We start from the raw sequence: 12,290 nt of genomic DNA, 5'->3' as shown, positions 1-12,290 counted from the left end.
CACTGGGCTGAAAAAACTGATACCGGTTTAGTTTTCCCTGAGTGATATGAACAGTCGAAAATTACTAAAGTCCCTGATTAGAGGAGCAAGTCTTTATCAGCTGTGTGTCTGGGCATGTGAGAGTTGTCATACACAAGAAATCCATGCTTCAATGCAGAAAAACTGGTCAGTATAGCTAGGGTATCCTAGTCGCCAGGTTCCAAACCACTGAACTACCCATGGGCCACCTGCCTCCAAGACATGGACAATCTATTTCAGCAGGGTCTGGATATTTTCATGTTAAAGAGACATCATGTGCATGGTCTCCAGCAAAACTCCCATTGGTGCATATCAGGCGCTGACCAACATTGCCATTTGGCTTTCTCCATCATAATAATCAGGAACCCCACTGCCTAAATCACAGTTACGGCCTGAGGAGGGTGTGTGTTGCCTCAGTAACAGTAAGTGTGGTTCAAGTGATGTGGACAAGAAAGGGACACCCTCCTCTGCCTTTGTACCTCACCTCCTAGAGCAAACATGACACTTGACTCTGGTGTGGCTAGAGCAGGAGAGCTGCCCCTGCCACTCCCTTACTACAGCACTCTGGAGTTCAGGCCCTGGACCTTGCCTGGGCAACACAGTAGAGCTGTCCATGGAGGTACAGGTTGTTCATGAGCAGGCCCAATGATCCTGTGTCTTATCTGCTAGGCACAGTGAGGATGATGTAGAGACCCCTCTCCCCTCATTCATCCCTTGATATCTACATCAGGCGGAAGAGCTGGCCCTGTGGTCATCTGTAACAGAACTGGCCATGTCCCTCATTAACTGCAATACTCAGGAGACTGGGACTGACACCTTACCTGGGCAGCAGGCTAGAGCTGTCTCTGTTTGCAGGGAATGCTCGTTGGGAACAGGCTACAGCTGTCCCTGTTTGCAGGGAATGCTCGTTGGGTGGTCCCCTTGGTGGGTGCTAAAGCTGACAGGCTGACCAGCTCAGATACTTCTCAGCCTCAGATCCGGGGCTTTTAATAGTTCCACACCAATATACAACCCATTGATGAACTTCTCAAGTGCATAAAGGAGCCAGTCCTACAGATCCAAAATCCAGGATCGCAATGACACAGATAACCCAATATCTGAGAGGCGTTTCTCTGAAATTCCAGTATTGATAGATTATCACAAACCCACGCTACAGCAAAAAGAAATTGTAATGAACATTTGCAGTGTGGAACCCATGGTGACATACTATAGTATACACAACAAGATTTTATCTCCTATGATTGATGAAAGATTGTAAGGCTGAAAGTGGACAGAGGAGGGGGAGATAGGGGGAATGGAGTGTATGAGGTGAAAGTTACACACACAGACACACAAACACGTGCACACACATGTACATATGCACACGCACACGCACAAGCACACGCATACACACATACACACCAAACCAGTATAAACTTAAACAAAAACAAGCAGAGCTCCCAATCCCAAGGCTCAGGCATCTTTAGGATGAGAGCTGGAAAGTTTCTAAAAGCCAAAGTGCTAGATAACAGCAGAGACACAACAGAGTTGTTGCAAACAAACTCACAGTGGCTGTCGCTGCATGCATGAGAGCTGAGCAAACTCACACCAGGAAGAATGTCATGCGCGGGGAGTTGGGGACATGGACAAGAAATCCCAACACAAGGTGAGAGAGTGTTGGCACCTGACGGTCAGTATTCGGATGGCAAGCCTTAAGAAGACAATGATACCACAAGGCAGACAACAGAATGAACCTGACCTGACCGAGAGGTGAGAGGGAGAACAATCAGCAGGAGGAGGAGGATCACAAAAGGGAAGACGGGGAAAGGAGGAAGGGGGAGAAAGAGGAGGAAGAGAAAGAGGAGGAGGGGGAGAAAGAGGAGGAAGAGAAAGAGGAGGAGGGGGAGAAAGAGGAGGAGGGGGAGAAAGAGGAGGAGGGGGAGAAAGAAGAGGAGGAAAAGAAAGAGGAGGAGGGGAAGGAGGAGGAGGAAGAGAAAGAGGAGGGGGGAAGAAAGAGGAAGAGGGGGAGAAAGAGGAGGAGGGGGAGAAAGAGGAGGAGTAAGAGAAAGAGGAGGAGGAAGAGAAAGGAGGAGGAGAAAAAGGAGGAGAAGGAGGAGGAGGGGGAGAAAGGAGGAGGGGGAGAAAGAGGAGGAGGGGGAGAAAGGAGGAGGGGAAGAAAGGAGGAGGGGGAGAAAGGAGGAGGGGGAGAAAGAGGAGGAGGGGGAGAAAGGAGGAAGAGAAAGAGGAAAAAGAGAAAAAGGAGGGGGAGGAAGAGAAAGAGGAAGAAGAGAAAGAGGAGGAGGGGGAGAAAGAGGAGGAGGGGGGGAGAAAGAGGAGGAGGGGGAGACAGGAGGAGGAGAAGAAAGAGGAGGAGGGGGGAGAAAGGAGGGGGGGAGAAAGAGGAGGAGGAGGAGAAAGAGGAGGAGGGGGGAGAAAGAGGAGGAGGGGGAGAAAGGAGGAGGAGAAGAAACAGGAGGAGGAGAAAGAGAAGGAGGGGGAGAAAAAGGAGGAAGGGGGGAGAAAGAGGAGGAGGAAGAGAAAGAGGAGGGGGGAGAAAGAGGAGGAGGGGGAGAAAGAGGAGGAGGGGGAGAAAGAGGAGGAGGGGGAGAAAGGAGGAGGGGGAGAAAGAGGAGGAGGGGGAGAAAGGAGGAGGGGGAGAAAGAGGAGGAGGGGGAGAAAAAGGAGGAAGGGGGAGAAAGAGGAGGAGGAAGAGAAAGAGGAGGGGGGAGAAAGAGGAGGAGGGGGAGAAAGAGGAGGAGGGGGAGAAAGAGGAGGAGGGGGAGAAAGGAGGAGGGGGAGAAAGAGGAGGAGGGGGAGAAAGGAGGAGGGGGAGAAAGAGGAGGAGGGGGAGAAAGGAGGAGGGGGAGAAAGAGGAGGAGGGGGAGAAAGGAGGAGGGGGAGAAAGAGGAGGAGGGGGAGAAAGAGGAGGAGGGGGAGAAAGAGGAGGAGGAGGATGGGGGTTGAAAAGGAATATGAGACAGTTTCTCAGAGATGACTGGTGTTCAGTATCCTTTGCCTGAGAGGAAAACATTCAAATCTGCAGGGACTTAAGCAGGGAGGTAAACAATGTCTAAGAGCTTCAGGAAGTCCCTGAAACTGACCAGATTCCCTAGGAGTCTCTTTTACAAGATGTCATTAACACAAGCTGCTAAGAGTCTCTCTCTGACAAGACAGGTCACAAAGCCAGCTGAGGCGAGACAAGCTCGCTGCCTGGCAGAAGCAGGAGACAGCCATGCTGCCTGGAAGAGGGTTACACCAACTGAGACCTCAGACAGACACCCTTCCACCTGTCAGCTGCTGTCAGGCTGTGCAGTGTGCTCCAGGTGGCAAACTACGGCGAGCTTGTCACCCATGCTGGGATGGGCTGTGGTGGTGCTTCTGTCTCTGAGTCAGTTCTGTTCCTGTGAGTCCCCTCCCACCCCCTATTCCTGTAAGGAACGGCAATAAAGACCATTGCATCCCCAAGCTGGACTGGGCAAAGCCATACGATTGTGTTTGTATCCTATTTTCAGTGAGTTGACTTATGAGTTGCATATGCCTAGGGAAGGTTCTGAAGAGACCCACACAGGTGAGGAGCAGCGAGTGTTCCCTACAGGGCTGAGGGTTGTACTGTAACCACAAAACCACACCCAAGCATCCATTGTTCACACATGCTTTAAAGCAGCAGATTTCTGACTCAAGCAGGAACAGCAGCAAGTGAACTAATAGCTCTGATTTTCAACAGGAATAGGGGTTACAATAGGCTACAATGCAATGGTTTGTTGCTATTGGGCATGGTAAGCGGGTGAGTCAGAAGCGGTGTTTGATTGCTGAAGCTCTATACTTTGATAACTAACTGGAACTTAATAGTGCACTGAGAAGGAAGACTTGATACTTTGATAACTGGAACTTAATAGTGCACTGAGAAGGAAGACTGAGCCAAATAAGGGACTGGACTTTGTGGCTAGCTGTAAAATGTAATATATTAAGGATTTTAATTAGAAAGGAGAAACAGGGTAAGGGGAGAACCTGCCAGAGCCGTGTTTGTCATGCTGGGGCTGGCATTCTAGAGCCCCTTCAGGTTTTGTCACACCGCAGGAGGGTGATTGGGGAGGGATGAGAGGGCATTAGTGGTAGTAGTTGTTGAGGGGTAAGGAATACCTGTGAAACATGCCATATGAACTTTTTAAATAATCAAATTACTGTTTAAAAAACAGCAGAGCAATGAATGCTGTCGAGGAGGTGGACAACAGGGCCTTAGACAATGGGAATGTAAGCTGGTCTAGTCAAGGAGGTGGACAACAGGGCCTTAGACAATGGGAATGTAAGCTGGTCTAGTCAAGGAGGTGGACACCAGGGCCTTAGACAATGGGAATGTAAGCTGGTCTAGTCAAGGAGGTGGACACCAGGGCCTTAGACAATGGGAATGTAAGCTGGTCTAGTCAAGGAGGTGGACACCAGGGCCTTAGACAATGGGAATGTAAGCTGGTCTAGTCAAGGAGGTGGACACCAGGGCCTTAGACAATGGGAATGTAAGCTGGTCTAGTCAAGGAGGTGGACACCAGGGCCTTAGACAATGGGAATGTAAGCTGGTCTAGTCAAGGAGGTGGACAACAGGGCCTTAGACAATGGGAATGTAAGCTGGTCTAGTCAAGGAGGTGGACAACAGGGCCTTAGACAATGGGAATGTAAGCTGGTCTAGTCATTGTACAAGTCAGGATGCAATGACAGGAAACACAGAGAACAGACCTTCCATATGACCCAGCACTGCTACTCCAGTGTGTTCAAAAGACCCGAACATTCCACAGAGGTGGGTATTCCACAGCACTGCTCACTGCACCACCAAGTATAAAACCCAACTATTAAAACTAGATACCCATCCACTGAAGTGTAGACAAACTGTGGTAAACATACAAGATGGGATGAGGAGCACATCACTGTCTGTAAAATGGACACAACTGTGGAAAATCACAGTCAGGAAATCAAGTCAGCTACATTCACAGGTATTTATGACTACATTAAATCATTATACATGCACAGATTTGAAGTAATACTGTGTATGGGAACAGTGGGGACCAATGGGATGGAAAGCAGGTGACAAGGAGAGTGAGATTCAAAAGAAATAAACTACCCTTGTATACATGTACAAAATGCTTTCCACAAAATTTGGGGGCTGTAGAGATGGCTGCGTGGTTAAGAGCCTTCATTGTTCTTTCAGAGGACCTGGGACTGGCTCCTAGCAACCACATCTTGACTAGGAATCAGTCTCTCACTAATGAAGGCTACATTGTAAGGATTGGAGAGACCGCTCAAGAGTTAAATGTACTGGGTGCCCAAGCAAATGACCTGGGTTACAGCCCCAGCACTCACATAGTGGCTCTCAACCATCAGTGACTCCAGTTCAAAGGGACCCAAAAATCCTCTTCTGGCTTCCATATGCACTACACTACATAAACCATGCCCAAACACTGAGTCAGAATGTCTCTCTGTCCAACATCGCTGTAAACCTTAACAGAACATATACACAGTGAGATCCCTATCTCAAAAACAGATTTTTAAAATCTGGAATAACAATGACAAAGATATGTCAACTTTAGAGGCAGTGTGCATGGTGGGAAAATGGACTTGACAATGTCATGCAGAGTTCATGCAGTCAAGACCCATCCATAGCTAACTGTACTCAGAGCATCACACAATTCAGACTCTGAGAAACGACTTGTGTAAAGGTTCTCATGAAGTGAATGTGTACGAAATCACAATCACAAGCCACACATCACAAACTATGTTTTCCATAGAAGCATGAATGAATAACGGCAAGAAACAGAGTATTCTGCATTAGAGTGACTAGGTTACCTGCAGGAGGTTCACAAAACACATTGCAAGCTACAGCAGGGCACGGTTGCTTGGTTTCAGCTGCTTTTTAAAAATTGTCTATTACCTTAATCCTAAATCTTTTCTGCTGACCCCTTCTTGTGCTAAACCCTGAAGCCTTGTAGAGCAGACTCACACTTCCCACTCCACACTGAGTCAGGAGCTTCCTGGATCTCTGAGGCAGCCTGGTACTTCCTATTTCATGTGGTTCCTGCTTCATTTTCCTCGTTGGAACTTCAAAGTTGTCTGAAAGTATATTTAAGGGATCATGTCTCCAGGGAAAGACAGCCTCTGGCCTGTTAGTTCGGGTTCCTCTCCTGATGCTGCTGGGAAGGTGTGCAAAGTGACCAAGATGTGCAGCTTCGAAGAGAAGGCAGTGTCCACAGCAGGCTCTTCCAGCACCGCATGTGCCTCCTCTACATTTGTCTGCAGGTGACACTGGATGGGGATAAGAAGTGGAGCTCAGAAGGGCAGGAGTCCTCAGAGAATGCCACAGGTCTACCATGTCCCCTCCCAAGCTGTCCCCTTCCTAGGAGTCAGTGTGTCCTTACAGCTGCCTGGGAGGCATGCATGTGATGTCCATCCATCATGTATGTTTGGCTGCTTGGACAACTGTATACCACTGCAGTGCTGGTGTGTGAGGAACTAGAAGAATGTGTTGGTCCATTGGAACTGGAGTTTCAAGTGATTATTAGCCACGGTGTAGGTGCTGGGACTCCAACTGGGTGCTCTGCATGATTGGGCAGTGCACATGACCACTGCATTGTCTTGTCAGCACACCATATGGTCTTATTAAGGGTAAACTCAGATAAGAGATTAATGTGTGGGTTACTTTCTGCCATTATGATTATATGTTCCTTCAGCATGGACAAATGTTTGTTCACTGGATAAAAAGAGTAGGACATAGTTTTCTCCATTGAAACTTGTGGGATAGCCTAAGTTCTCACAATACCACACAGACTGATACACACAAAATTTGAATTGGATAAAGTGTTTATTTGTACATATTTATATAGAATATTTATTCCATTTTTTCAAAACATTATTTTTGGATCTCCCTCTCTCTCTCTCCCTCCCTCACTCTCTTTCTGTGTCTCTGTTTCTGTCTTTTTAAGCTGTGCATGTAAGTGGAGGCACCTATGACAACCAGTAGAGGGCACGAGATCGACCTGGAGCTGAAATTAGAAGGGATCATGAATTCTGGAATGTAAATTCTGGGAACAAATACAGGATCATCTCCAAGATTGGTAAAGCTCTTACCACTCAGGCACACACACATCCAAACCTGTCACCTTGATCTCCATTCTGTAAGACAAACCAACCTCTGTCCACTAGTCCTTTTCCTGATGCTTCTCCAGGACACTTTCAGAGACCCAGTGCCATTACAAGCATGGACTCAGCAGGAGCACTGACTCAGCCTTTCACATCCCCTGACCTCCACATCCTCTCACAGGGCTGTGACAGACAGGGCACAAGAGATTAATAGGGGACTAATGAGCATTTGAGGAACCCCATGATTGAAGGAGGGATCAGTGCTTCTATGCTATGCATTCATGGCTGCAATTCAACAGCTTATTGATGATGGGTTCAGGGTTTTCAGGTTTGTTGTCTGCCTATCATTCTGCCTTCCTGTCTGTTATGATCATGATCCACACTTAATGTCTGACTAGTAGACATTTGAGTGCAGAATGAGGAAACCACGATCTAGTGTGTAGTCTCTAGTAGGCAAACTTCCTCCATTTTTAGGAATTAGAGCTTGTAAGACACAGGTGCAGAGACCATCACACACAGCACAGCTGCTGGCAGGAGAATCAACCTAGAGATGTGTATTCACAGCTCCTCTCCTCAAATGAAGCTTGAATCCAGACTCTGAGCTGATTTGCCATAGATTCAGTTGAAGTAGATGGGGAAGGGGAGAAAATTAGTGGAAGAGTCTGTGGTCTCAACGCCTTGGGTTCTCTACAAAGTTTGTGACACACTGGTAATACCTTTGTGACTTGGAAAGGAGAAAAGACATATGGCTAGTGGGATGACTCTAGCATTGATAGGGAACTTATCAATTTCCATGACTTACTTTTCTCCTGCTGGGAGAAAATAAACAAAAGGATGCTTTGTCCTGGCTCAGATCTGAGGATGATACAGTAGCTCCTATTCAGGTGGGAACAGCAGGCAGTTAGGAGAAAGAGCACCTGATTTCATTGCGTCCATGGTCAGGAATCCCAGACAGCTGAAGGATGGGAATCTAGTTGTTTCTCAGTTTGATACAGCTGGAGATGCAGCCCAAGGAAATGGTCCAGAAAACATCCAGGATGGGTATTAACTACCTTACACAGAAACTCAGTGAAGCACCCACAGATACACACCCAGATGTTTCCACCTAAGTACTTCTCAAAGTACACAAAGAAGGCTAATTTTGTGGAAGCCAAAGGCCCATCAAAAGAAGTGCTTAAAGTGCAGAAAGATCATTTCAGAGGAAGACAGATGCTGGCTACAGCAGGACGGGGGAGGACACAGAAGGGAGATCTAGAAACTGATGTGGTGGCTACACATGCTTGGCACAGGGAGCGGCACTATTGGAGGTGTGTCCATGGTGGAGTGGGTGTGTCACTGTAGGGGTGGGCTTGTAGACCCTCCTGCTAGCTGCCTGGAAGCCAGTCTGCTGTTTGCCTTTGGAACCTGATGTAGAACAGTCAGCACCTCAGGTGCCATGCCTGTCTAGACGCTGCTGTGCTTACCACCAAAAGGATTTGAACTGAAACTCACAGCCATTGAGCAGCCCCAATAAAATATTGTACACAACAAGGTGATAAGACATTGCCTTGGTCATAATGTCACTTCACAGCAAAGGAAACCCTAACTAAGACATTCAAGGAGGTGCTAAGAGCCACATTATGCCAGGGGAAGAAATTGTTGAGAGATGGAGTGTGGATCACAAGGAGAAGGCAATCATGGGGCCATCCACCCTCTTAGAGAACACGGCCTCTTCTCAGTCTGCTGAGTAAGAAGGAAATATTCACACTGAGAGAAGGCAAGAGGACTGGATCACTTTGGTTGACTTGACACAAGAGACACAAGAAGAGAAAAAACCCAACTAAAAAATTACCTCTACTTTTTGTCTTCTGGTCATGTCCATTGGCTGTTATATATATATATATATATATATATATACATATATATATATATATGTATATGCCTGTGTGTGTATATATATGAATAAAACAATAGATTATTAAATATAATTTTAGACCAAAGAAGATATATTTTCACATGTGCTATGGACTTTGTATCTTGATACAGAATGGGGATTCTATTTTGAAAGAATATACACTGTATGCATGTTTCAACTCTTCTTTAAGGTATTGTACCTATGTGATATTCTAGGCCTGGAAGGCTGCTGTTGGAAACTGTCTAGAACAATGAAGAAATGAAAGTTAACAATTAGTTCATCAAATATATGAGCTTGTTAGATACAAGTATTGCTAATTACAAAGAATATTTAACCTACACTGAGCATATAGTAGTTATGTACTTACAAGCAGCTCAGATATACTGTAGATAGTCTTCAAAAACCTCAGACAGCTACAGAATATGGCATTTTAGCATGTTTTGTTAGTACAAGTCCCATAAATGAGATATGTCTGTTTACGGTACCACCCAACAATATTTCAAAGAAGATGATGAGCAATGAAGAACCTCTATATGGAGTTGCTTCAAATGACAAACTAGATACTAGGCAAGAAACTGCTTGCCAATACTTCAGATAGAAGGCTGTCCAAGCTAGGAATAAATAAGACACAAAAAAGTCCGTGGCCAAGCTCTGCCAGGACAAGTAAGGAGTCCTTCACAATTCCTGCTTCACAAAAAAATGCCTCTCAGATATTGTACCAGAAGGCTCCAGATGGATGCTACAAAGACAAACCAAAGTTTTGGTGACTGTCTAGCCAGCAATCTGTCGCTCTCATTTCTATAGATGTAGAAACTTCTAGTGCTGTACTTCCAGGATACTCAGGCTATTTGACTCCTCAGGTCTCAGATGGAATTGAAGACTAGGGAGAAATAGCCTCATATTTCACCTTAAATTGTTTAGGATTTGAGAAAATTTTATATGGTCTAAGAAGATAGCTTAGGTTTATAAATGCATGTTTTGATGGAAAATGATTTATGGATAGAAACTCAAACTCAATCACCAAGATAGTTCTGATTGTACAGTATTTTTTCCAATGTGGCCCAAGACAGATAGAATGGACACTATGAATGTAATTCGGACCTGCTGGTTTTCATAGTTGTGCCTCTGGATTGTAGTTTACTAATGGTTTGACATACTCAGGATCCAACTACAAAGGCCACTGAGGAATTGCGGTCTGTGATTGCTAAACAAGTAAATATCTGTCTTTTTGATCAGTTAAAGCAGAAGCTCGTGGAGGGCAGTCTCATTTTTATGAGAATGGAAAGGCCCCAGTGGCCCAAACTGGAAACTGCCACTGTGGGTTATAATCTCTCTGCTTGGTGCATTTCATGCTCTGACCTCACAAAGAGCCACTGTGATGAAACAAAGAGTCCTCTGCATAAGACTGTGGACCGGCCTGTTTTATTTGTCCATACAGAGCAGGGAGCTAGTTTGGGTGACCTGTGGGACTTCTTCATAGCTGTCGAGATTGTCAGTTGTCGGGCTGTTGTACCGCACAACCTGTGTGCTCCAAGTACAGGGAACACTTACCATCATAGCCAACAACTCTAAAAAGAAGAATATGGCAAGTCAGTACAAGGTGCTCTTCACTCTTGGCCAGGGTTCATTCGGCACCGTGAAACTGGCCTGGCACCTGAAAACCGAGGCACTGGTTGCTATAAAAACAGTGGAGCTCAGCAAGAAGACCATCAGAGGGATCCGTGCAGAAATAGCGGCATTAGAGAAATTACACCACCCCAACATCATCTGCCTCTTCCAAGTCCTAACAACATCAAGGCATGTCAACCTCATTACCGAATACATTCCGGGAGGCAACTTGTTTGAAATCATACAGGAGGATGGCCCACTGCCTGAGGAAGAGGCAAGGAAAATTTTTGGGCAGGTAGTGTCAGCGGTAAAGTACCTCCACAGCATGGATCTTGTCCACCAAGACATCAAACCACAAAATATACTGAGGGATGAGGACGGTAATGCGAAGCTTATAGACTTTGGTCTGACCACCAAGTGCAGATCTGGCACCTTACTCAAACGGCAATGTGGGACCAAGAGCTGTTTTGCCCCAGAGCTTGTAATACAGGAGCCCTATGATGGCAAGAAGTCAGATGTCTGGAGTTTGGGTGTGGTACTTTATTTTATCAACACTGGGCATTACCCCTTCACAGGAAGCACCACAAAGGAGATGGAGGAAAAGATCGCAACGGGGACTTATGAAATCCCACCTCATGTCTCAGGGCAACTTGAGAACCTGATCCACCAAATGCTCACGGTGTCCCCAGAGATGAGGCCCTCCATTGAAGAAATAGAAAATCATCCCTGGGTGAAGAAAAGTGAGGTCAAAATCCCAACTATGACAGAACCAGATTACCATGTCATAGACAAGCTGGGTGGCATGGGATTCAATGAAAATGAGATCCTGGAGTCCCTGCGCAGCAAAAAATATAATGAATCAATGGGGGCATACTTAATCCTGAAAGCCAAGGTAGACAAGGGCCTTGGGCAAGACTCCACCCTTTCGGCCAAGACTGCGGATCAGTGCCCTACACCACCTCCTTCACCAGCACATCCCTCTCTCTCCGGGCTTCCCCTAAAGAGAAGGGCCAGTGAGCCCAACTTTAGCCTCCTCCACATCCGGCCCTCAGGAGAACAGGGGCCTGATGCCTTGGTACTATCAGGACACAAGGTGGCCAGAAGTGTCTCCATGCCTCCCATTGCTCTACTCGGTACCGAGGGAAAGAGCAAGAGTTCCAGCTGTGCCCTCTCTTCTGGAGCTGTGGCTGCCCCATGTGTCTGTAGCAGCATATTGGAGGACATAATGCCCTTGCCGCCTGATGAAGAGCGTGACACGGAAACATCATCTCCACCTCAGAAGGTCGGCTGCTTCAAGCGAATGAGCAAGAGAATCAGAGCCTGCTTGGCACGACTCTGCTGCTTCCCACGGGCTCGAAAGTCCAAAAGGAAGCATGAGTCCTCCAAGAAAGGGACTGCCCTGAAAGAGGCCGGAGATAGAAGCCAATGAAAGGGTAAGCAGGTATGGGAGGGGGCATTTCAGCTTTCTATTTTATTTTCTACCTCTTTATTCATCTGTTTTCATCAGAAAATTCAGAAAGGTGTACATTTCTGGGGTCTCTTGGGATAGTCCGATGTATTTCTACTACAGCTGGAGTAAACCCTGATCCTTGGCATACTGCCTCAGGAAGAAGCCTGTTGGAGAATGCAGAGATGGTATCTGATGCAAATGTACAAGCAGTAATCCACT

At 46.6% G+C, this 12,290-nt stretch overlaps 1 protein-coding gene across 1 annotated transcript; it reads left to right on the top strand.

The window, feature by feature from the left end:
- The first annotated feature begins 1,639 nt into the window (after positions 1-1,639).
- Positions 1,640-12,050, top strand: LOC127692757 (putative sperm motility kinase W). The gene is made up of 2 exons (XM_052193357.1): positions 1,640-1,663; positions 10,494-12,050. The coding sequence occupies exons 1-2, from the start codon at positions 1,640-1,642 to the stop codon at positions 12,048-12,050; spliced, it is 1,581 nt and encodes a 526-aa protein (XP_052049317.1).
- Positions 12,051-12,290: the final 240 nt, after the last annotated feature.

Source organism: Apodemus sylvaticus, chromosome 9, assembly GCF_947179515.1.
Source record: "Apodemus sylvaticus chromosome 9, mApoSyl1.1, whole genome shotgun sequence".
In the NCBI taxonomy this organism is placed as follows: Eukaryota; Metazoa; Chordata; class Mammalia; order Rodentia; family Muridae; genus Apodemus; species Apodemus sylvaticus.
This window is presented reverse-complemented; position numbering and strand designations above follow the sequence as displayed.

Excerpts from the sequence above, each read along its gene's own strand:
- LOC127692757 (XM_052193357.1), top strand. The coding sequence starts at position 1,640 with ATGGACAAGAAATCCCAACACAAG. Across the intron at positions 1,664-10,493 it reads ACAAGAAATCCCAACACAAG|CTGTCGAGATTGTCAGTTGT; the intron begins GTGAGAGAGTGT and ends ACTTCTTCATAG.